Raw genomic sequence first — 25,622 nt, 5'->3', positions numbered from 1 at the left:
AAAACTCATTGGTACGAGCCGGGGGTTTGAACCCGCGACCTCCGGATTGAAAGTCGCACGCTCTTACCGCTAGGCCACCAGCGCTTTGATAATAAGTTAACTTTACTGAAATAAAGGTTACAGATAAAGTTATTCAAGAAGATCCCAAAAGCTATGTGTTATAATTGTGTTAATAATTTTGACTAATCCTGAGAACGTTCCCTATCCCATTTGACATTTCTGTTTGTAGGTAGAGATAAAAGGTTTGTAAGAGGTTGCTAAGTTTTATGAATAAGGTGGAGGGGGGGAGCATAAGTAAATATTGTAAATACCGCCCGTCTTATATGATCCATATAATATGTCTAAACCTAATCCAGGATCGCCCTTTATTTCCAAGCGACTCGTACTGATCTATTGTACATATAAGCTTCCTCTTGAATCATTCTATCTATTAAAAAAACCCGCATCAAAATCCGTTGCGTAGTTTTAAAGATCTAAGCATACATAGGGACAGACAGACAGGAGGAAGCGACTTTGTTTTATACTATGTAGTGACTATTCAAAATGTCCGCCAAAACAACAAAATGGCCGCCCTAATGAGGGCTACCGCGTTTAATTTCGCCGCTAGGGGCGCTAGTGTAGATAGCTTTTTTATCGGGAATTATTACTCCTCATTCATAATTGTGATAAATCTTTGTCCTTTGATTAATCATGGTAAACAATAAATAGCTCAATAAATGTTAGAGGTTTAAAAAAAGTGCCATTTAAAATACATGCAAAATTAAACAGGTTGAAAAAAATGGCACATTTAGACGTTATAAAACTTTTGTGTAAATTAAAACGTATTGATTTTATAAAAATAAGCGTAGAAGAATTTTGAGATGTTTTTCTGGAACTAAATCTACAGTGGCGCCAACTGGTGAGCACAAAAACGGTAGCCCTAATTTGACAGAGGTACCAGGTTTACAGGATCCAGAAGTAGAGCACAAACACCAACAGTATGACGGCGACAGCTGTTACTTTGATGAGCATGGATTTGGTGTTCAGGTAGGTGGCGTCCTTCTTGTATTTTTGCGACATCATGGACAGGGACTGCGTCTTTGTGTCGAGCTCTGAAAAGGGTAAACAATGGTTAAATTGGTTTTTATTTACAGAAAGGTATAAACAAATCTGTAAGGGGCTACAGTGACATCATTTATAGTGACATAAAATAGCTATTTATGCAACAAGTGCGGAAATCATCGTTACGCAAGTGCATCGTTACAATGTTTTACTATGCATTGTGCGAGTAAATAAAAAAACATATCATGGCAAATAAGTTTAATTATTAAAAAATTGAAAACAAAAAACACTAGTGCGGAAAAGTGCTCTTTTCCGCACTAGTGGCTCCGCAGAAAACGCACTTTTCGAGCATATGCATTGTAAAATACATAGCAACACTTGTATTTGCCATCGTATTTTCTCGGTATTTTTAGGGTTCCGTACCCAAAGGGTAAAAACGTGACCCTATTAAAGACTCCGCTGTCTGTCTGTCCGTCTATCACCAGGCTGTATCTCATGAACCGTGATAGCTAGACAATTGAATTTTCCCATGCAACAAACGTGATTTTTTTGCTGTTTTTTGCGTAATGGTACGGAACCCTTCGTGCGTGAGTCCGACTCGCACTTGGCCGGTCTTTTCGTAGTTGTCATGCTACTTCAGTCAACCTCAGTACTGCGTACTCAGTACGTTCGGGCGTTTCCGTGAAAATACGATGGTAAAAGATTATTCACTACATCTGTACCTGGATAAATATTACATTATAATAATCTTAAAATAAATAATTACTACAATAATACATTAAACTTGGAGATGTAAAAGGTCCCCAATGTCAGATAAAATAATAAGATTTGGAGGTGTAAAGGCCATCCAAGCATCAAAACGAAATTACACAAAATTAGTGTTTCGCGATAGGACTGTTAAGCATCCGCAGCCAGCTGGAAGACATCGCTTTGCTGTGAGTAGACCGCTTTAATATATTGACGTCAAACTAGCACCGAAATCCCCGGGCAGGACAATGTGCTCTAAAAATAGGCGTGACGTAAGTGCAATCGATCGGGCATGCGTGGTGCAAAGTGCAAAGGTGACGGCACAGACCTCAACTACTAGACAGAGCAGTGAGCATGTGTCTGTGTGTGTTTGTATGTGTTTTGTGTGTGTGTGTGTACTATGTAGTAATATAATATTACTAGCTTTTGCCCGCGACTTCGTCTGCGTGGACTTAGTAACCCCAGCTAGAGTAAGAATAGCGCCTGGAGAAAGTCTTATAGCAAGTATTCAATATGAGCATATTATGCACACAAATTAGCAGACACTTCATTAATTATCTCAATTCCACCCCGCTTTTTACTTTCTTAAGGGATGATATAAACTATCCTATGTCCTTCTCAGGGACTCAATCTATCTCTATGCCAAATTTCATCTAAATCGATTCAGCGGTTTAAGCGTGAAGAGGGAACACACAGACAGACAGACTTTCGCATTTATAATATTAATATGGATAAGGGTGGCCTTGCGTTAAGAGCGTGCGACTTTCAATCCGAAGGTCGCGGGTCCCCCGGCTCGTACCAATGAGCTTTTCGAAACTAGTGATTCAAATTCATAATTTGTGGTATTTTCTATAAAAAGGGACCTTATTGTCGATGGTACTTACGCCATTATTAACGATGCTCCGATATACATACAAAGCCGCGCGACGCTGTGCGGCGTAAGCGCCATCGACAATCAATAAGGTCCCTTTTCATAGAAAATTACCCATTTAAAAGTCAATTCTATTCTAAGTTGCATTCGTTTACTTTTCCACACGTGTGGATAAAACTTTCTCATTCGTTTTTTAACAATCAAGAGAGCCAGCTGGTGTGGTGAAAAATACCTCGCGTTTCTTTCTTGCCTTTATCACGGTATAAGAAATATTCAATAAGTATAGGTAATGACAAATGACACAACACTGCGCTCCAGAACAGGCATAGCTGACGTAGGGGTGAAGACCGCTAGGCTGAAGTGGGACTGGGCGGGTCACGTCTGCCGCATGCATCCGGATAGGTGGGTTAGTATAGCCACCAAGTGGATGCCGCAAAAGAAGCGCGGACGTGGCAGGCCCAGGCGGAGATGGCGGGACGACTTAGACACCTTCATTCAACTGGCCGGAAACAGCTCAACAACGGGAGTCATGGAAATCAAAGGGAGAGGCCTTTGCCCAGCAGTGGGACACTACAGGTTATTAAAAAAAAAAAAGACAAATAACAACTGGCATGTTGACAAATTTCCTTTAATAGTATCAATCGATCAGGTTTGTTCTTAGGGTCAAATGTCTACGGGACACATTGCATTAAAGCAATACAAAAGTCAGAAATGACAGTCAAAGTCCGACAGTCGTACTTCACTCGCGAAACGCTCCTAAGAAAACAAGTGAACGTGACGTCAAGGTCACTGAGAGCCCATCTTGAAGTATGGACAAAACAAGAAAATTGCGTTTTTGTCGGTGAAATATTGCGTTTATGTATATAGTTGCCATACAATCTTTTGTTGAATAAAATGTAAGGAATCGAAGGGTACCCTTACTCTTTTTCTTTTTGGAAGTTAAAAATAACTTAAATTTTGAAACTTTCAGGTTCTGTATTTTTGTATTATTTCTATGAATTATTTTAATATAAACATTGTTGTAATAAACTGCTCCATTGCTATCTATTTTACTAGATTTTGTTATAAAATCCAACATGTGTCATCATCCCTATAATTAATTTATTTATTTGTTTATTAGGATCACCAACAGAAGATACGATTTACATACTAAAAGGTCATAATAATGTAATGTGCAAAGGTCACGGCGCCTGTTGCACCTGGCGTGGGCGGAAAGTTATAGATCACCACACAATAGATCTCACGAAATTTACAACATATCAGTGGACATGCGTGGTGCATTTGAATGTAAAGTGCAAAGGTCACGGCGCCTGTTGGTACTGGCGTAGGAAAAAAGTTATAGATCACCACACAATAGATCTCGCGATATTTATTACATATCCAGTGGACATGCGTGGTGCATTTGAATGTAAAGTGCAAAGGTCACGGCGCCTGTTGCACCTGGCGTGGGCGGAAAGTTATAGATCACCACACAATAGATCTCACGAAATTTACAACATATCAGTGGGCATGCGTGGTGCATTTGAATGTAAAGTGCAAAGGTCACGGCGCCTGTTGCACCTGGCGTGGGCGGAAAGTCATAGATCACCACACAATAGATCTCACGAAATTTACAACATATCAGTGGGCATGCGTGGTGTATTTGAATGTAAAGTGCAAAGGTCACGGCGCCTGTTGCACCTGGCGTGGGCGGAAAGTTATAGATCACCACACAATAGATCTCACGAAATTTACAACATATCAGTGGGCATGCGTGGTGCATTTGAATGTAAAGTGCAAAGGTCACGGCGCATGTTGCACCTGGCGTGGGCGGAAAGTTATAGATCACCACACAATAGATCTCACGAAATTTACAACATATCAGTGGGCATGCGTGGTGCATTTGAATGTAAAGTGCAAAGGTCACGGCGCCTGTTGCACCTGGCATGGGCGGAAAGTTATAGATCACCACACAATAGATCTCACGACATTAAAACATCAGTGGACATGCGTGGGGCGTACACATATAGATTGTTAAAGATCTAACCAACCAACAACCAACGATACGAGTGTTTCGCGCGGCAGTGCCCCCTCCAAGTCGACCAAACAACGGGGATGGCAACTGTCAAAGGTTTGCAGAGATGGCGCCATCATAGCTTGCCCCTTTTTCTATGAGATTTGGCTTGAAGGGCTGGCATCCAGGGCATTAAAAAAACAAAAATTTGACACAATTCTAGGGATTGACAGGGCAAGCTATGCTGGCGCCATCTGCTAATTATTTCGACCGGCCAACCCCATTTAGACATCAATTGTCTAAATCAAAATATATTCAACAAAAATGTATCTCATCTAAATGTTACATAATAAATAAAGAAAAAAACAGAAAACGAAAGAATTCCGATTTTAAATTCAAATAATTTTCGAACGCGTATAGTGCGAGGCAGACGCGGGCAGGGAGCTTATATGTGACGTTCTCAACCAAAAGGTACCACATTGTCGCTAATCGATAAGGTTTATTTCAAATTGAAGCTATATGGAAATAGCGCCTTATTGACAGCCGACAATAAGTACCCTTTTCTTCTTCTATTATATTATTCTAGTTAACTCGCATGACATAAAAATGTACATCTGGTCTCCCGCGATACAGGCCTAGCCTAGTGCGGGGACTCCTGGAACCTCCGAATGTCAATTCAGTTATGCACCAACTCTTTTCTGTAACTTGTGATATGTACTTACTATGTACTACAATTGTATTCGCTCTGTGCCATAAAACATTTTTTATCTTTTTTTATCTTTATCTTTTGGTTGAGAATGGCACATATAGCTCCAGTTTATAAAACAAACGAAATAAAACAAAAACATGTTTTGTCAAAACTTAAATTCGCTGTATTTATTTAACTACGGTACCTGAAGCTACATAAACTAATTACAGAAATGAAGGGTTCCGTACCATTACGCATAAAACAGCAAAACAAACACGTTTGTTGTACGGGACCCCAGTAAAATATTATTTTTATCAGGTTGTTAGTATTTGTTGTTATGTCGGCAACAGAAATACATCATCTGTGAAAACTTCAACTGACTAGCTATCACGGTTCATGAGATGTATCTCACGCTGTAGCCTGGTGACAGACGGACAGGCAGACGGACAGCGGAGTCTTAGTAATAGGGACCCGTTTTTAGAGTTCCGTACCCAAAGGGTAAAAACGGGACCCTATTACTAAGACTCCGCTTTCCGTCTGTCCGTCTGTCACCAGGCTACAGCCTGAGATACATCTCATGAACTGTGATAGCTAGACAGTTGAAATTTTCACAGATGATGTATTTCTGTTGCCGCTATAACAACAAATACTAAAAAGTACGGAACCCTCGGTGCGCGAGTCCGACTCGCACTTGGCCGGTTTTTTACCCTTTGGGTATACGGAACCCTAAAAACAAACAAACGCACAGCCGTACTATCTTTTACTCGAAGTTTCGGGAAATGGGTAAAAATTAGGGTGTAAAGTTACCAATTTGCATTATTTAATTTTCCAAGCTACCTCTATAACCTCGCGCAAGCTATTAAACATAAAATATAATGCATTCGCTTTTGTAATATTATTTATTTATTTTATTTATTTGGAGATCCAACAGCTGTGACATTAACATAAAAATTATAGTTGATACAGGAAGCCAATTATATGTAGTAACAGGTAGTGACATGATACTAAACTAATAGGTACTACACTAAGGTTGCGCACTATCGCAGCCACATATGTGAACAGAGCGTATACAAATGATAACTAATAAGGGATTAACCAAAATACAAATTAACTTAGCGATGAAGACTAAGAGGCAAGAAAAAAAAAGAGAGAGTAATACATAAGTAAGTAATAATAGGCATTCAACACGCTCACTCAAAAGACCCAAAATATCTCTGCACTAAATTACGCTTACGTATTATTTAATTAATTAAATGTAATAACAATTCGCATCGCAAACATGTCAATTTCAAAAAGCGGTCGAATTCAATAGTAGTACCTTCACTCAGATATATCGGAGCTTTCGAAGTGCTCAAAAATATCTGAACCCGCACCTAGCGCCATAACAATAGAGGCGTGTTCAGATACTTGTGAGCGCCTCGGCCGCTCCGATATATCTGATAGCGACTGTACCATGCCAATTTCTTCCTTAGAGTTGAAAGCACTAATATAAGTACATTCGCTTATTAGTATTACATTGGCATATCTTTCATTCGCTTGCAATAATTCTTATAATAAGAACTTATTATCATAGAGTAACTTATACTAGAGCGGTACTGTCATAGTAAATTTTGTAACTACAGTAAATTCACTGCCATCTATCGACACACTTTATAACTAAAAATGAAGATTTATAAAAATACGATAAAATGTATTATGGATAAATGTTTTTTATTTTATTTGCATTAATTATTTTTATTATTTTGACCCATGTTCTTTCACTGATATGCGTTAATATTGTTAAATAACAAACGAAACCGTCAACGCCATCTATACGACTGTAGGCCAAAACTAGTAGCGCCCTCTGAACAAGAATCAAATCTCTTGATTTTCGAGGCACGTTTTTTCCTTAGACTGTATCCATCTATTACGGAGTTATATCTATCTTTGCTATTATTAATCCCAGAGGCCCAGCCCAATAACACAGGGTGGACACGCTATACATAAAAAAAAACCGGCCAAGTGCGAGTCGGACTCGCACACGAAGGGTTCCGTACCATTATCTTTAAAAACGGTCACCCATCCAAGTACTGACCCCGCCCGACGTTGCTTAACTTCGGTCAAAAATCACGTTTGTTGTATGGGAGCCCTATAAACCTCTATTTTATTCTGTTTTTAGTATTTGTTGTTATAGCGGCAACCGAAATACATCATCTGTGAAAATTTCAGCTGTCTAGCTATCACAGATCACAAGATACAGCCTGGTGACAGACGGACAGCGAAGTCTTAGTAATAGGGTCCCGTTTTTACCCTTTGGGTACGGAACCCTAAAAATCACTTGCGTTTCTATGTGTGAACGGCACGTCTGTAGGTACACGCGGCATGCGTCAATGTGTGAGTAAGTTGCTTAAAAACAGTACTGAGCGGTCGGCAAAAGGTCGTCAATCTGGTGTCGCGGGGCGAGGTCATTTAAGTCGGAGCGGGGCGGTGCGTGGCCGTTCTGTATGATAATACTATTACTTATACTGTGACTATAATCAATCTTCGTCCACACCGACAACGTTCACGATGACGCGCAGACTTACGCGCTGGCAACGACATTGCGCACGGCTTCGGCTAAGGTGACAACCATATGATCAATAAAGAATGATAGCGATCAATAAATGAGGTACATCAATAAATACTGACCGGAGAGCACGGCGCCTCGCTGCTACACGTCAATATTCTGCCCGCTGTGATCAATAAAGAATGTAAGCGATCAATAAATGAGGGCCATCAATAAATACTGACCGGAGAGCACGGCGCCCCGCTGCATCACGTCGATGTTCTGCCCGCTGTGATCAATAAAGAATGTAAGCGATCAATAAATGAGGGCCATCAATAAGTACTGACCGGAGAGCACGGCGCCCCGCTGCACCACGTCGATGTTCTGCCCGCTATGATCAATAAAGAATGTAAGCGATCAATAAATGAGGGCCATCAATAAATACTGACCGGAGAGCACGGCGCCTCGCTGCTACACGTCGATGTTCTGCCCGCTGTGATCAATAAATGGGGCCATCAATAAATACTGACCGGAGAGCACGGCGCCTCGCTGCATCACGTCGTCGATGTTCTGCCCGCTGTGAGCAATAAAGAATGTAAGCGATCAATAAATGAGGGCCATCACTAAATACTGACCGGAGAGCACGGCGCCTCGCTGCTACACGTCGATATTCTGCCCGGTGTGATCAATAAAGAATGTAAGCGATCAATAAATGAGGGCCATCAATAAATACTGACCGGAGAGCACGGCGCCTCGCTGCTACACGTCGATGTTCTGCCCGCTGTGATCAATAAAGAATGTAAGCGATCAGTAAATGAGGGCCATCAATAATTACTGACCGGAGAGCACGGCGCCCCGCTGCAACACGTCGTCGATATTTTGCATCATGATGCGCTGGACGTCGCCGAGCTGCCCGCCGAGGGCGGCCGCGGCGCCCGTGCGGCGCGCGCGAGTCCCGCCCTGCAAGCAAACAAAGATTCAGAGCATGCTAACGGGTGCAATGCTGATGTATTATACCAAAGATAGATATAACTCCGTAATAGATGGATACAGTCTAAGGAAAAAACGTGCCTCGAAAATCAACAAAATTTGATTCTCGATCAGAGGGCGCTACTAGCTTTGGCCTACTGTCGTATAGAGGGCGTTGACGGTTTCGTTTGTTATTTATAATTTTAACGCATATCCGTTAAAGAGCATGGGTCAAAATGATAAAAATAATTAATGCAAATAAAAAAAATCATTTATCCATATTTAAATACATTTTAACGTATTTTTATAAATCTTCATTTTTAGTTGTATAGTATGTCGATAGATGGCAGTGAATTTACAGTGGTTACAAAATTTACTATGACAGTACCGCTCTATCTCATTATATCCTCTTTGATTATACATATAGTACCGGCCAATAATATATCACCTTTTGAGTGTTTTTGTATGAGCTTGTATAGAGTAAACAATATAGTTTAAATTGCATATTTTACTAATCATTTTATACAAATATATGATGAATATTGCAATGCAATACTGTGAATTACAATAGGATACAGCATATTACTAAAAAAACTTCTAGTAAAAAAAAAGAAGTTAACAATGCATTTAAAAAAAACCTCTATGAAAAAACCATTACATGAGACCAATTTTTCTCATCGCCCGTACAAATGAATACTACTAGACTACCTAAAGCAGTGAGGTGGAAGTCACTCACAAATAAATAAATAAAGTTATACCGTAAAAACATGGAGGTGATATATTATTGGCCGGTACTGTATATACCTTCCTCTTGAATAACTCTATCTGTTTAAAGAAACCGCATCAAAATCCGTTGCGTAGTTTTAAAGATCTAAGCATACATAGGGACAGACAGCAGGAAGCGACTTTGTTTTATACTATGTAGTGATTTTTACACGTGAAATAAAACTGAAAACGGATTATATCGCGTATATTGAATTTATAATACATCCCGACGTTTCGAATCCTTTACAGCGTTCGCGGTCAACGGGTGACTGAGGAAAAATTACAAAGTGTAAAAAAACCCACATACTAAAATAATGAACAATCATAGACCATAAACTTTAAGGCTGGTTGTACATGCAAAATCGGTTCATAAGGCTAGTTATACACTACAACGATACGACGACGACGATTTTTACACGGTATAATTAAGCCAAATGCCATTAAAAAAACCACTGGGATACTAGACCATATTCGCGAGGGCACAGACTAAGCAAAACCTTGAAAGGTTAATGTTGGCACGATAGAAAAAACTCACAAAAACATGTCTAAATGTAATTTATTTTCAACTAGCTTTTGCCCGCAACTTCGTCTGCGTGAACTTAGTAACCGCAGCTAGGGTAAGAATAGCGCCTGGAAAATATCTCATAGCAATCTAAATTTGAGCATATTATGCACACAAATTAGCAGGCACTTCATTGATTATCTCAATTCCACCCCGCTTTTTACTTTCTTAAGGGATGATTTTCGGGATAAAAACTATCTTATGTCCTTCTCAGGGACTCAACCTATCTCTATGCCAAATTTCATCTAAATCGGTTCAGCGGTTTAAGCGTGAAGAGGTAACACACAGACAGACAGCCAGACTTTCGCATTTATAATATTAGTATGGATAGGGGATATTACTGCATTATATGTATATGTAATGTATAGTTATTTGTGTGTTAGGTTTTGTTTTAATACTTATATGTATAAGTAGTAATTGTAGTATGTGTGTTTGTGTATAATAGTCTCCATATTTAGCTCCTTGCACTACCCGTTGACTTTTGTATGTTCTACATATCCTGCTACCCAAAGGTTGTCTGGAAGAGATCGCTTTTAGCGATAAGACCGCCTGTTGTTACCTGGTTCTTTTTTTTTTCTTAAAAAATTTCTTCGTAGTTTTACAATGTATGTAAAATGTATAATTTTAGTGCAATAAAGAATATTTACTTACTTACTTACTGCAATGTTTTGCCACCAGAGTGCAGCACTAGCCTTTAGTAAAACCATAGAGTAACTGATACTAGAGCGGTACTGTCATAGTAAATTTTGTAACCCCAGTAAATTCACTGCCATCTGTCGACACACTTTAAAACTAAAAATGAAGATTTATAAAAATACGATAGAATGTATTTAAATATAGATAAATGATTTTTTTTATTTGCATTAATTATTTTTATGATTTTGACCCATGTTCTTTCATTGATATGCGTTAAAATTGTTAAATAACAAACGAAACCGTCAACGCCATCTATACGACTGTAGGCCAAAACTAGTAGCGCCCTCTGAACGAGAATCAAATTTTCTTGATTTTCGAGGCACGTTTTTTCCTTAGACTGTATCCATCTATTACGGAGTTATATCTATCTTTGGTAAAACATAGAGTAACTTATACATACTGTGTCTTTAACAGGTTTTTCACAAGTTTTCAGACAACAAAATATGACATTGATGCATCAAGGCGGTTTGTTTACAGAGGACCTACCGGGAAACGCGAATCCGTAACTTCGCTATCTGCTTCTCTATCGCTCGAATATACAAGTGACAGAGATGTTAGATAAACGAAACTTCGATTTTCTTGCCTTGCGATAGACCGGGGGTCCCCAAATGGCGGACCGCGGTCCGCATTGCTTATTTAATAATTTCGATGAGAAACGAACTGCGATGGTTATTTTATTTTAAGAACCGGACCCCTGAAGAAATTAATTGGTACCTGCGATAGACCCTCAGATTGTGGTAGTGGCGCCCCCTACGCAGTTTCGCGTAAAATTCCATATTTATTTACCTCGCTGTACTGGCGCCTTGCTCGTTGCATCCACGTGTCGAATTCAATGAAAGTGTAAGGACGAGTCACCGTGTTCACCTGTAGGACAGACGAAATCGATAAACAAAAAGTAACAAAACTACAACTGTACGTTTCCAGAGTCGCCATTAAAGATAGAGTTAGACCAAGACAAGTTTTATAATAGCTCTTTTACCTTCAGGGCTGTTCGGCTGTGGAATGCTTTACCAGTAGAATTAAGATTAGCTAAATCTCTCCCCATATTCAAAAATCAGCTAAAACTATACTTTCTATCTCTGCCTTAAGTTGCCATTTTATATATTGTATATATGCTTGTATAAATATATATTATATATATATATATATATATATATATATATTGTATTGTATATTTATTTGTGTGTTAGGTTTCGTTTTAATACTTATATGTATAAGTAGTAATTGTAGTATGTGTGTTTGTGTTTAATAGTCTCCATATTTAGCTCTTTGCACTACCTGTTGACTTTTGTATGAGTTCTACATTTCCTGCTACCCAAAGGTTGTCTGGAAGAGATCGCTTTTTAGCGATAAGACCGCCTGTTGTTACCTGGTTCTATTTTTTCTTTAAATATTTCTTTGTAGTTTTACATGTATGTAAAATGTATAATTTTGGTGCAATAAAGAATATTTACTTACTTACTTACTTACAAGTCTGCAACGATTTTGATAGCACACGCAGTGCAAGTGTTATTTTAAACGTCAAACTTCTATAAAATTATGACGTATAAATAACAAAATCGTTCCTTGGTCTAACTCTAGTGATGGAATAGTATACACACCTGGATAGTATATACAAGTAGTTATAGACGCGCCACCGAGCGACCGGGGGTAAGAGAAAGAATATTCATATGAAATTTGGGCAGCATAGGATTTTTTCTCTTTCACTTGTTGCAGTTCCTCCACAGCACCAGGTAGCAGATCTATTTGTTGGCAGTAACTCACCCTCTTCCCGTACTGTTGGTAGAACTCCTGAGCGATCTCCTCTAGGTAGCTGAACGCTAGCCGCTTGTTGTAGTTTCTCTCGCAAAGCACCAGGTAGCAGATCTCATTCTCAATCAGATAGCTGCAATAGTAAATATTAATAGTTAAATCCTCGTGGCAGACCCCTCACTACATGGATGTCAATTATTAAAAACTGGACAAGTGCGAGTCGGACTCGCCCACCGAGGGTTCCGTACTTTTTAGTATTTGTTGTTGTAGCCGCAACAGAAATACATCATCTGTGAAAATTTCAACTGTCTAGCTATCACGGTTCATGAGATAAAGCCTGGTGACAGACGGACAGCGGAGTCTTAGTAATAGGGTCCCGTTTTTACCCAGGGGTACGGAACCCTAAAGAGGATCTGTCTAATAACGATTTAGACCCAGCGACGACTCAGAAACTATATTTCTGGAGAAGTTGGATTACGAGAGCCAACCCCAATGTATGTAACTTCGTCGAGGGTTCATAAACAATTCAAAACGTAATCACAGTCTATATCCCGGTCAATATAAGTCTAGTGAAACTAACCGTGAATCATTCAAAACTTAAACTATTGACCAGCTGCATGACATTTCATTTGAGGAAAGACACCATATTGATTTGAAATCCCCAATAACGTACAATTTAGACACCATAGATATAAAAACATTGTGTGATTACCAAAGTTTCAAATATACCTTTTTTTTTTTTTTTTTTTTTTTTTTTTTTTTATGAAATAGGAGGCAAACGAGCAGACGGATCACCTGATGGAAAGCGATTACCGCCGCCCATGGACACCCGCAACACCAGAGGGGTTGTAAGTGCGTAGGGGTTGTAGGGGTATACCTGTACCATTTATATTCTTTATGGTGGCAATTAACAAGTAATAATACTCATTATGTTGAGAGCGCGGTCAGTATGTAGCCGACTGTTAAGTACGTTTTTTTTTTATCCTATCTGGCTTTTACTCCCTGCAATTTTGCACGGGGTGAATTTGCCAATGTCGGTTTTTGACTTTCACACGTGAGGAGAATGTTCGCTAGTCTGGGGTACGGTTTATTGTTACCCAAAATAGAGTCTTCATACTTTGACATTGAGTCATTTTTTTATTTTTTTTTTGTTGATGCAAACAAATTACACAGTATTACGTTTACGTCATTACCATGTTACGGTCAATACCGTTTAGGCTTAATTTACTAAAGCACCAGACAACAGGTATTATTTCGTTTTATGGATACTTTGATGGATGTTAAATCAATAAGCGCCGTGTAAATGACTCGTGAATAATTACGGTGCAAGAAACAATAGTAAATCGAAATAAAAATTAAAAAGCAACTCACTGGAACAGGAAAGGTCCGGATTCAATCGAACAGCGTAGCGGAGACTGCGGTCCTAGCTTCCTGAACAGCATTTTCGCCTGATTTTGGTACTCCAAGATATTGCAGCCGCTCTGCCGAAGGCAAAATAAATTGAAATAACTAATTAGAATAACGTGATAACGCAAAGTTATGAGTATTAAAGGGCTTGTAAGGGTTGTGGCTAGTATTTGGAATACCTGTTCGTCGTCTTGCATGGTTGCAGCGAGCGGCAGGCCGTCGACAACTCGGGCGATCATTGTCATAAGCACCATTTTGATTTTTAAGTTGATAACTGTTTATTCCTAATACTATGAATGTTCTGACACTGAATAATTGTCTGTTGAGCTTTGTAAGCACTAGTTCGATTTATTCACATAACAATCGTGTATTTCTTGACATTATTTGGGAGCGACTGTGGCAATGGCAAGTTGGCTACATAAGCTATACGGTATACGCAGCGTTTTGACTATACAGATACACGTCACCGCGACCGCTGTAAGGTGACAGTTTTGACTTGACAACCGTCACGTCAGCCATAATGACAGTTAAGATGCGTTCAGGGATTTATAACAATTAAGAACTATTGAAATCGGTAGATTAAGGAATATTAAATTGATATTTCAGTGATGTTTAAAAAAATTCTCATTTAGTGTTTATTAATCATGCTATGTTTATAAACACTAGCTAGTGCTAGCTGATACAATCGCAATGAAAATTAATTCCAATTTCGATAAAAGCGCCACCTAGTGGGGAGTAGCTAAACTTGTTATTTACTTCGGTGCAGTTCTAGTGTTTGTTACAAGATGGCGCTTTAATAAAAGTTAAAAGTTTTCAACTTTTAGGTATTTGCAACGCTAACGCTAGAATAGATGCATGCTAGAGGTGCGGAACTATTCAATATTTAAAAATCAAATAATATATAACCGCTACCAACCGCTACCTTCTATGACAACTAGCCAAAATACTTGGTCACCGTTATCATTTACATAGGTACTTGGCTTGATAAAAAATATACATAATATTATCAAAAACAATTGGTAATTGTAATAATTCATGTTTGAAGTTTTGAAATAAAACTTTAGCTTTATTATTTTAATAATTGCAAGTAATTGTTTAATTTACTTCTTGCGTAACAAACATTTAATATCAAGACAAGAGCGTGCGTGTGTTGATTGGGTTCTTTAAAGGGTTGTTGACAAAAAACAGCATTTTTTATAGTGGATATTTTATTAACTGTATCATCATGCATCAAGTTTATGTGCTAAATCATTTACACTTATAACTAACTATACATAGAAAAATAACTTAACTATCGGGCAGAAAATACAGTATTTGTAGAGAATAACAACTAAATTATCTTTTATAATTATATTAACGTAACGGACTTTTAACTGATTATAAACTAGTGCCTGCGCCAGTCACGCAGTTGCTCTCGGAGCGACACGAACGATCGGGGTGGGGGTAGAAGTTCCAGCCACACAGAAACATTTAAAAATCCCGAAGGATACAAATTCTCTAAAATTTCTTTAAATACGACATTTATTTATATTTAATTTAATTTAACAATTGAGTACGTACATATATTGAATATTGAAAACGTCAAAAACTTCAGTGCGTGCCGCGGTACTTGACGGACCAATTTACCTGTACTCTCAAACACTACCAAATTCATCCGAAAAACTACCAACGGTCCAAACCCAACATATTACGTTACGTAGGTAAGACCGTAGTACTGGACATAAAAACTCCGAACTTTTTTTTTTCTTTTGTCCATCTGGATTGGCGCCTAACACCGAACGCGCGAAGCGATTCTTAGAACTGTAGTAATTGTGCTATTTTTTTTTCTCTTGCTTGTGAAACGGGCGAAGGAATACTGTCGCCAAGGACACACAGTAGGGAGTATAGTAAATCAGTCCGCCAGCACTCGCCAATCTTAATCCGAGTCACTAACCTTCCGTCCCCCTAATTCTGCCAGCCAGCGGCCGTGTGCGTTATTTTTTTCTCGAAAACCTCACACCAATATGGCTTCCAATTACAAATATTTTTTTAAAACTCTAAGACTAGGCTCGATTTTCGAGGTGCTGATAAAATTTACACTGATAAGTACATTATTTTATTAAACTTTGTTTTTTTTTAACAACATCAATTCGACTAAAGATACGACAGAGCATCGTTTTAAATGCTTGCTCGAACATTTCGGTAACCGAGAACCGTCTAACGCAGAGCCTATCGGTCCTGAGAGCTCACATCCCATCACGTGGTCCAATCATTACATTTATAATTTAATTACAATTATCCATCTATAATAAAATTTCTAATCTAAAGAACAAATTTCCCTAAAAAGTAAAACATGAAAGCGTTGGCGAGGTTCGCGTGACGCTAGAGGGCGCTAGTAGCAATCGCGAACCCGACCACCGCAAGGTACACGTATCATTTATCCAAGAAATAAATAAGTTAATCTATTTACTATATTTACAAAAGTATTACAAGTGCCGAAAAGTAAATTTTGAATCCTAGCTATATAAAAACGACTCAATCCACATTTCAAGGTATATATAAAATTTAATCACATGGGACACTGGATTTGTTCGAGGAATTGTACACTGAGATCTTTAATAGAATTTATACTTAGCACACTGGGTGTATATATATGTATATATATACCTGCATAGCCTGGATTGGTCTGTTATATATTAATTTCGAATGCCGAGATCCTGCGGTCCCCACATAGCACCTTCAACTGCCTTAAGCCCCGAGCCTGGCGGAGCGCGCACCTCCCACAGCACAAAACATCCTTACCACTACATAATTGATATAATTATTTTAAATATAATATAAAAATTACATGATAACATCGGAAAACTTTGTGGCGCAGTGCGAGCTCCGTGTAACAAAATGGACAATTCCTATTCCTAACGATTCTATAAGGGCCGTTTAAAAATATTAATACGGTATTGTCAAACTAATGACGGCCAGGGGACCAATTGAGGGCCCACCAGCGGCACTCCGGTCTCCCAGCCAATCAGAGAGCGAGTTTATTAACCAATCACAGCGCTTAAAACTCCGCTCACTTCACGGTCATTTAGTTTACTTGATAGTATGAGAGTTGTACGAAAATAAAGATACTTTACACACACTACACTTTTAAAAACTATCTAGTTAAAAATTATCATGTTTTCTATAACATTGGACCACAAATCGTAATTAATTATTAATATTTAATTCAGGTAACAAAAAATGGGGGCGTCGCGCCGCGTCTGTAAGTCTAAAATGACGTAAGACGCGAATAATCTTATGCCATTTGGGATTTACATCTGTCTGCGTGAGAGTTCCTGATATGCAGTTGGCGGGCAACGGGTTTAAATATTGATATGTACTTAAATGTGTTGACGCACGACGACCCCTTAAATCGTATTTAATATAATTATTAAATAAACATACATAAACTAGAGCAAGTTCACTTAGAAACACTATTTAAAATAATTAACACAATTAACGCACAAAATATCATCCCTTAATTAAAGTAGGTATCAGGTTTAAACAGAAGTTGGCAGTAGATATCAGTTCTGTCGTAGTGTTCGTTGTGGCGCCCCCTGGCGGCCAAGAACTAAACTCAGCTCACAAATTAAGTTAACTATTAAAATGTCCTTCATTCATAACATATAATTATTTATATAACGAGAATAAGCGAGCGTCAGCTCCTATGAAGTCACAGTAAACCGTTTATGCACCAAGATATACATCATCTGAGAAGGTAATAATAATATGATATTTTTGTCACTATAGTAAACATCCAAGTTCACGTAAATATTTCTTTATTATAAACTCTTAAAAGACTATTAATAAGGTTCTTACTGTAGTTTCAATATGAAGTGTATAAAGTTATGAAGTATAAGTTTGCGTAGTCTGAGGTAGGCAGTTCGGTTCTCGACTTGCCTCGGGCCGGCCCGCGCCGGCCGACGACTGAAGGAATAGTTACACGTTATATGTACAGAAACGTCTTTAAACATTAAAAAATTCGTTTCAACATTATACAAAAATCGCTCCATCCTCGCGTAGCAAATTTAGTACTTTTCTGTGAATCCCCTAAATATATATAAACATTTGAGCAATCATTTTCGTCTCCCCATACCTATTTTTGTATAAATATTAAATTCAACGACATTCTTTTAATTTTATTTATAAATTTAGTTTATCCACATAGATTAATCACGAAAACACTCTTAAGCGATGATGAAAATAGACGAATTTACTAAAGTGAATCAATGTTTAAGTGAAATGTTCGAACGCAGTGTCCTGTCACTAGGAGATTCACAATCTAAGCCAACGAGCAGTCGATCTCGACGATGTCCTTGGGTACGTCGACGAACTGGTACACGAGGCGCTGACCGTCCACCTTGGCGAGGATGCCGCGCTGGTAGTAGTAGCGCAGGGCGCGGCCCATCGTCTCATAGTTCATGTCGGGCTTATTCTTGTGGAGGCCCCAGAGGCGAGACACGGCCTTTGAGTCGACGAGCTTGAAGACTCCCTTCTCGCGGTTCGTCCACTTGATGTAGCGCGGGCAGTACTCGCGGTCCTGTAGGAGTTTCAGTAGGAACTCCCAGAGGTAAGTCGTGGAGCCCTCTCGGCTCTTGCGTTTGACGCCGGGGGTGGGGGGCGCGTCGGCGCGCGGCCTCTTCTTGGGCTTGAGTTTGTTGTGGTGGTGGTGCCGCTGGTAATCGCCGAAGTCGAACACGGAGTAGGGCAGGTCGTGTTCGGGGAGGGGCGGCGGCGCGGGCGCTGCGAAGTGGTGTGAGGTTCCGCCGCCGCCGTACCCGTAACCGTATGCGTCGCGTTCGCTGACCGCGCCGGCTGGAAACAAAACACTTATTTAGTCATGATTGTCTGCATGACCCACTAGAGAGAGGGTATTTTTGGTTGATGACGGTCCACGTAGTCGTGTTACTAGATCTTGTGGTTAGACGTAGGTATCTATACGCAAAACGGCATTTGTTTTAAGCGTAAGTATAGTAACAAAATATCGTGTTACTATGCAAACGTTTCTTTCAGTGGCATTTGGACTTTTTGTCAGAAAAGTAACCTGCAGTATGCATCTACTTCGTATGGGTTTTCTTGCGATTATTAAGTTTTAATGTCATAACATTTCAATGCTAGGTTTTATAATATCATGGTCATATAATGTCGTAATACAGATGCAGTGTAAAATTATTTGCTACCTGCATCTGACGGGTCGATTTTCGCGAAAACGAAGGACAATTTCATTAACATCTCGATCTTATAAGACATTTTGGCATACGAATACATTCCGTTTGTATACTTGTATGTATCTCCAACTACGTTAGTGTCTGTTCCGCCAAGTAGGTCGGAAAGTTAGGTCGCAAACTTCAAGTAAGATGGCTTCTTCCGTCCCAGTTGCCTGGCCCAGCCACAGACCACGTATTTTTCTAAAGACGTAGCTACCACCTCTGCCACGTATACGGTAGCTTTACTCGATAAATTTTCGAATTTCGAATCACGCAGTGCTTACTTCAGTCGGCGGACCACATGTCTTTGAACGGACCAATCACAGCACGGGACTTGCTCACCTTGTCCCCCGCACCCCCGTATTTTTGGCAGCATCGATTTCGTGAAATAATTACTCTAAGCTGAGTCTTTAGAAAAATACGTGGTCTGTGGGCCCAGCTTACGTCTTTATCAAAGAGGAAGCTAATATAACATAACTACACGATTTTGAACCTAATTAGTTCTACGCAAGGTTTATATTCGTGGAATGAATGTGCACCGAAGTTGGTATTGACATGCTTAAGCTCCTGCGGCTTTTAAGGTTCCGTACCCAAAGGGTAAAAACGGGACCCTATTACTAAGACTCCAGTTTGTATTTTTTTCAAAGTTTTACACCCAGTAGTTTCGGAAATAAAGGGTGGGATGATCATTTTTTGGCTGTTATCTTAAATAACTTTTAGCCTATTTATTTAAAAATTCCATTTTTTTAATTCTCACAATAAGCTCTTTCATTTGATATGTAACACGATATAGTTTGAAAATCTTAATTTTTTAATTGTCTCATTTACCCCCAAAAATGGCCGCATGTTTAAAATTCATTTCTTTACGTTACTTTGGGTCACAAACTTATACATGTCTACCAAATTTCAACTTAATTGGGCTAGTAGTTTCGGAGCACATAGCCTGTGACAGACGGACATCCAGACGCACCTATAAGGGTTCCGTTTTCTCTATTAAAGTACGGAACCCTAAAAAGATTGTAGTTTAATGGACACAATCGCGTCCGGTGCACGTGACCCCAATACAGTGTCGCCCTCTCTTATCATGCGACGTAACAGGGCGCTGCGCTGACCTTACTTAACACGTTGCGCGATGCGTGGATGAATTCCAAATTTAAACAGTTACGTTCCGTTCCGCTGGTTTATATTTTAATCGCGATTTTTCCGGTGCAGCTCTAGAACCACTTGTGCAGTCTGTGTTCGATTCGATGTGCGGGTTCTAAATTTAAAAACAGTATAATAAGAATAAAAAAAAACATTTTTGTAAAAGCTCGCTACTATTTGCGTTATATTTTTATTTAGCAGGGATAGAGATAGAGATCTTTATTTACATGTTATTTGCATATGCATTGCAGTGTGTTACATAGGTACATAATGGACCCTGGAAAGGGTATAGCAAAAGATGTTGTTTACAATATATACTAATATTACTAATTTACACATCCAAGTATCAAAAAAATATCTTGTTATAACAAATAAGTCAAATAACATAGAAAGCTAACAAAATATTTGGAAGCGAATAACGAAATTAAATTATTTCCTAGAACCACTCGGCTTTTGTTATATTTTCGGATGAAAAACCCCCAAGTTTTCCCGAAATATCTATGCAGCTTAAATTTATAAAGCCGATCTAATAAATGAAACTAATCAAAACTTTTATGTATATCTCCTCGTGTATATTTTGATCAATATTTTGCGTTAAAATATGACGCAAATTATTTTGCTTAATAATTTTGCTGTGTGTTTTTTTTTTGTAATGTGACCATCTCAATCACCGGAGACGGCGGAGACCGAGTCTCGGATGCACTCAGCCAAGGTGACTCGGTCTAATTTATAAACATTTTTCTTGATAACGCGTGATAAAAGATGTTATGTAAGTTATTTGGTTAGGTATTAAGGTTATCAATGTATTTGCGAAAATATTTCAGTCGTGTGACCGCTTGTTGGTTATAGGTAAATTTATAGTTGGTCAAGCAAATCTTGTCAGTAGAAAAAGACGGCAAGTTTTAAAAATGTAGGTGCGCAGGGTTATCGGCCCATAGGAAATTTGAATGTCGCGCCTTTTTCTACTGACAAGATTTGCTTGACCAACTATACACCCAAAAGAAAAGGATAAGTTTAGTTTTTTTGTTCTTATTTACTGACAATTTGGTTTGACCAACTACCTTATAACAGCATCCTGATTCTAATTAGTTTGTGAATTTTAATAAAAAAAAAGTTTTCTATTAAAGGCCGCTACACACTGCCACTCACACGTATAGAGCAGTAAAGTTAAGCGTCCGAAAAACGCCTCATGCTAAGCGCATCTAAATCCAGGCCATAAATGATAAAAAAAACGCATCTAATGGCTTAAAGGACTCGCATCCAGGCCATAAATTATCAAAAAAAAAAAACGCATCTAACGCGCGAAAGTGCCGCAGAAAGCGAAACGGCGCGCCGAAGGTCAGCCGTCGGCGGTCGGCGCCATTTCCTGGTCAATGGCTGCGCCGCACACTCGCGCACCTTTCCGGTCACGCAGGACGGGATCTGAGGATGTGGGATCCGTCACGATTATTGCCTAAGTTTACATGTCTTCGTACAACAGTTTTACATGGAAATTATGGATTATTTTATTTCGCACAGAATTTTTAGTTCTTTTGAATACTGCTGGAGACACTGTAGAATGCTAAAGATGTAGGATTTATAGTATTTTCCATTCCTTTTTTTTATGAAAAATAGTATCTTTGAAATTGGATTGAACAAATGCTTTATTTCAGATCACGTGTACATTTTTTAATAAGAGCTTGCTGACTGTTAAAAACAATTAAACACCAGGAACACGCAAGCAGTGAAGTTTTCATTTTGTCACATACATTGTTCGTATTGATACCAGTTATTCGAAATTACATTACTTTCATTAACGAGCCAGGAAATTGATAAAGCGCATAAAACATCATCGTTTCCGCCATGCCACAGATAAAACTATATTTATCTTCACCTACTGTTGCTGTGGAATTTTTTATCAACAAACTAATCTCTTGCGAAAATAGTCGATAAAATTTTGGCAAACTGATAATGGAAAATGCACCATTGGAGTCATGTTTGAATACTGACGCAAGTGGAATTAGGCACGAGTAGTTTTATCTTTTAGATAAACAGGTTCGGAAACGAAAAGACACTAACGAACTAATCCGACTGAGGAATGTCTTATTTTCTTTAAAAGTTCTACTTATTGAGACCATTCTGGTAACAAACCCTTGGAATATTAAAAGAATTTTGTGCATCCTTGACAGTGGATGCAAAATATGCGAATATTTCTTACTGAATCACCAACACTAGAATTCATTGCCATGCTCCCCTCCCAACTGAGCTAATTATAGATTGTAAACGCTGTTTTCTCAAGTTCTCTTAATAACAATATACGCTACCATTTAGGAAGAGGAAGGAATTGAGTAGTATAGATAAACCTGTGAGCCTGTGACATTAAGGAGGCAGAAGATGTCAAACAAAAGGTTTTAGATCTCAAGATCCCAGAAACCAAGTATTTATGAAATGAAAAAACAAGTGCGAGTCTGACTCACCCATCGAGGGTTCCGTACTTCAACTCTCTAGCTATCACGGTTCATGAGATACAGCCTGGTGACAGACATACAGACAGACGGACCGACAGATAGACGAACGGACAGACAGACAGACAGACGGACAGAGAAGTCTTAGTAATATGGAACCCTAAAAAACAGTCTTAAATTGTACCCCAGCGTCCAACAAGACACGCCGGTTTTTAGTAAAACTGAGTGAGCACTGAGCACAGTTTTTGTGTCAGTACGATCTATAATTAACAATCACTAACGTCTATTAAAACCATTATAACAGTATTAACATTAACCGTTCCCGCCTGAAAGCCTGAGAACCAAAAAAAAAGCGCGTTCTATATATAACTTCAAGATCAAGGCTACCCACCCTACGGTCTTAGAACCCAGAGCTAACTAGCCAGCAAAGTTACAAGAACGGCGGCGGGAGCAACTCTTACACCCAACGGCAAGGAAGAAAACTCGTAAGTGCCTCAGCGACGCAGCGCCCGCGCGCAAATATAACTTTGGCGAAGCTATCGCAAAAAGAAACAACTAGTAAACGATGCAGCTTTATTACCCAGGAGTTAGGGTGGGTATTCCTGTTCCAAGCGGGTCGTTTTATTCCCGGATGCAAGTATGCGAGCGGGAGGAGGGGGAACCGGTTGAGCGTAGCCCGTATATGGGTTGCCCCACAAACCCTGTGTGGGACTGCGGAACGCTAAAGCGCTGGGAAGATGCCACATCTTATAATCTTACAATGAGATATGCGATACATTCGCGTGACGACCAAAAGTCAGTTTATTGGCGACTTCATTGACATTGACAGACTGGATTCATTGACTCTGCCCCACAACATCATAAAGGTGTTGGACAAGGAAAATTTAAAATTTTCGAATCAATTTTTCATTTCAACAAAATATTTTCAAAGATTGTCCGTTAGTTTTTCAATTGAAATGGATTACCATTTCCTTATCTATGTTGCTGATAATCTATTTTATTTTGTAAGGAAGTTTAAATAACGATATTCATGTAAGTAAAAGAATTATATGTAAAACGTGCGGCGAAGAATACTGTTTTATTTACGACAATTAAAACTATTAAAAAAATGCTTAGTAATGTTTATAAAAAACAAGCGCTTTAAAAAATGTGGTGATTGAACATACGTAACGGAAAGTTGAAGATACAAATTGTCACATTACGCAACGTTTATTTTTCTTGTTAGGGTAACACGTGCCTTCGGGTGAACGACCTTCGATAAAAGTGCGAAAATACGAGTGTTAAATGATTTGCAAGATGGCGGCCACACCAGCGCTAATCTACTTTTTTATCTGCCAGTGGACTTGAAAAATAAAAATGTGCCAGTATTTCTAATGCAATGAATGAGTAAGCAATTCGAGTTTTAATATGACATCAGTTTCAAGAGAAGGAATCATGTACCTAGTCATTAGTAATTCGAATTTGTGGCGTGTTTGTTTGTATTATAAGTGGTAAAATTAACAAATATAGCGCTTAATAAGTTAATATAAAGTTAATTCTTAACTTTCTCGAGTGCATGACCTATGTATAGGTACAATATGTTGAATGCCCCGTCGGCCTACTTATTTGTGGTTATTTCCGTAATATCCATCAAAGGATGCGTTGACGCATTTATCAGCACTGCTCGTTTGTTTACTGATGTTGATACTTTGAGGATAAAATACTAAAAATCTATATAATTTTATTTACCGATATTAGTCATAAAAAATCACATTTGCAAATTCACTACCAGCTTCACTTTAAGTTCCAAAATTTTTAAATTGGAATTTTTACGTGTGTACACGACCTAACGCCGCATTCGTGTAACAAACAAGTGTATTCGTCATCAAAGAAGTCTAATAATAACAAGTTTTTTCTGTGTCTCAAACAGACTTCCGTCGTGAGCAATTAAGAAATTCGCATGTTTAAAAAGTATTAGATCTAAGCCTTCTCTTCCGAATTCGTACTGCATTTTTTTGATTTACATGAGGCTAATGCTGTTTCGATTTTTCTAACCTAGCCACAGGCTGCATTGGTGACGGGCAACCGCAATGGGGTCAAGGCGCGCTTGACGCAATATTACTTATCTATTATAAATCATTGTTATTATACAACACTTGTATTTTAGCTTTCCTGTATGTTATATAAACTGTTAAAGGTGTGATGACGTCACGGGCACTGGAAACTGGCACGTGTTGTTCCGACATCGATTCTAAAAGTGTTAATGGAAGATTGAATGATTCGCTCCACTGCGAGTCTGGGTCATAGACAAATAGGGTTACTTAGCTTCTAATTTAAGATCGTATATAATGACGGAGACATTAAATGCACGATTAAAACGAACGAAAAGCTGTTTTGAAGTTGTATTCAAGAAATAGGAAGTTGTCATAATACTTAAGACATTAGACAATAGTGAGATAATTTAGATCATGTTATCTAAACTGGTGTATGTTTTGATAAAATGAACAAACTATATCTCGGCGCCAGAATATATTGAGTATTAAAAAGATCCACTGGCAAGCCCAGTTTGTAAGTAGAAATAAGCGCAAAATTCAAATTTTCTATGGGAGGACAACTCTTCCCGCCTATATTTTATAAATTTGCCGCCTATTTCTATATGGAAGCTAGCTAAACTATAGAAGGAATGTTTTTAAGCCATGACGAATGTAATTTTTTTTAATGCGAGTGCGTGGGGACGTTTTTTATTTATTGGTACATTAAGATGCTAGTGCAGTGCTGACTTGTTTCTCCATCGATGTGGTCTTCAAAACAGTTGT

The 25,622-nt window shown here is 38.7% G+C and overlaps 2 protein-coding genes across 5 annotated transcripts in view; both read right to left on the bottom strand.

Annotated features, from left to right (window-relative positions):
* Positions 1 to 519: 519 nt before the first annotated feature.
* On the bottom strand, positions 520 to 14,453 carry LOC134755128 (vesicle-trafficking protein SEC22b). The gene is made up of 7 exons (XM_063691607.1): positions 14,195 to 14,453; positions 13,980 to 14,089; positions 12,621 to 12,741; positions 11,643 to 11,720; positions 8,704 to 8,824; positions 930 to 1,091; positions 520 to 582 (listed from the first exon to the last, which is right to left on the bottom strand). The coding sequence occupies exons 1-6, from the start codon at positions 14,267 to 14,269 to the stop codon at positions 943 to 945; spliced, it is 654 nt and encodes a 217-aa protein (XP_063547677.1). The 5' UTR covers positions 14,270 to 14,453; the 3' UTR covers positions 520 to 582; positions 930 to 942.
* Positions 14,454 to 15,191: 738 nt separating this feature from the next.
* LOC134754728 (ecdysone-induced protein 74EF) overlaps positions 15,192 to 25,622 on the bottom strand; it is a 292,930-nt gene continuing 282,499 nt past the window's right edge. For all 4 annotated transcript variants that reach the window (XM_063691066.1, XM_063691068.1, XM_063691067.1 and 1 more), the window contains one exon: positions 15,192 to 18,848. In XM_063691066.1, coding sequence (XP_063547136.1) covers positions 18,316 to 18,848 — 533 coding nt within the window. In that variant the 3' untranslated portion in view covers positions 15,192 to 18,315. The remainder of the gene's footprint in view (positions 18,849 to 25,622) is intronic.

The sequence above is a fragment of the Cydia strobilella genome, chromosome Z (assembly GCF_947568885.1).
Source record: "Cydia strobilella chromosome Z, ilCydStro3.1, whole genome shotgun sequence".
Lineage (NCBI taxonomy): Eukaryota > Metazoa > Arthropoda > Insecta > Lepidoptera > Tortricidae > Cydia > Cydia strobilella.
The sequence above is the reverse complement of the archived record's forward strand: the minus strand, read 5'-3'. Positions and strand labels throughout refer to the sequence as shown.

Bases quoted from the DNA above. Each gene is read 5' to 3' on its own strand.
- LOC134755128 (XM_063691607.1), bottom strand. From the start codon at position 14,269: ATGGTGCTTATGACAATGATCGCCCGAGTTGTCGACGGCCTGCCGCTC. The intron at 11,721-12,620 runs GTGAGTTACTGC...TCTGTCCTACAG, and splicing joins ACCAACAGTACGGGAAGAGG to GTGAACACGGTGACTCGTCC. The intron at 1,092-8,703 runs GTCAGTAATTAT...TACCCTTTTCAG, and splicing joins GCGGGGCGCCGTGCTCTCCG to AGCTCGACACAAAGACGCAG.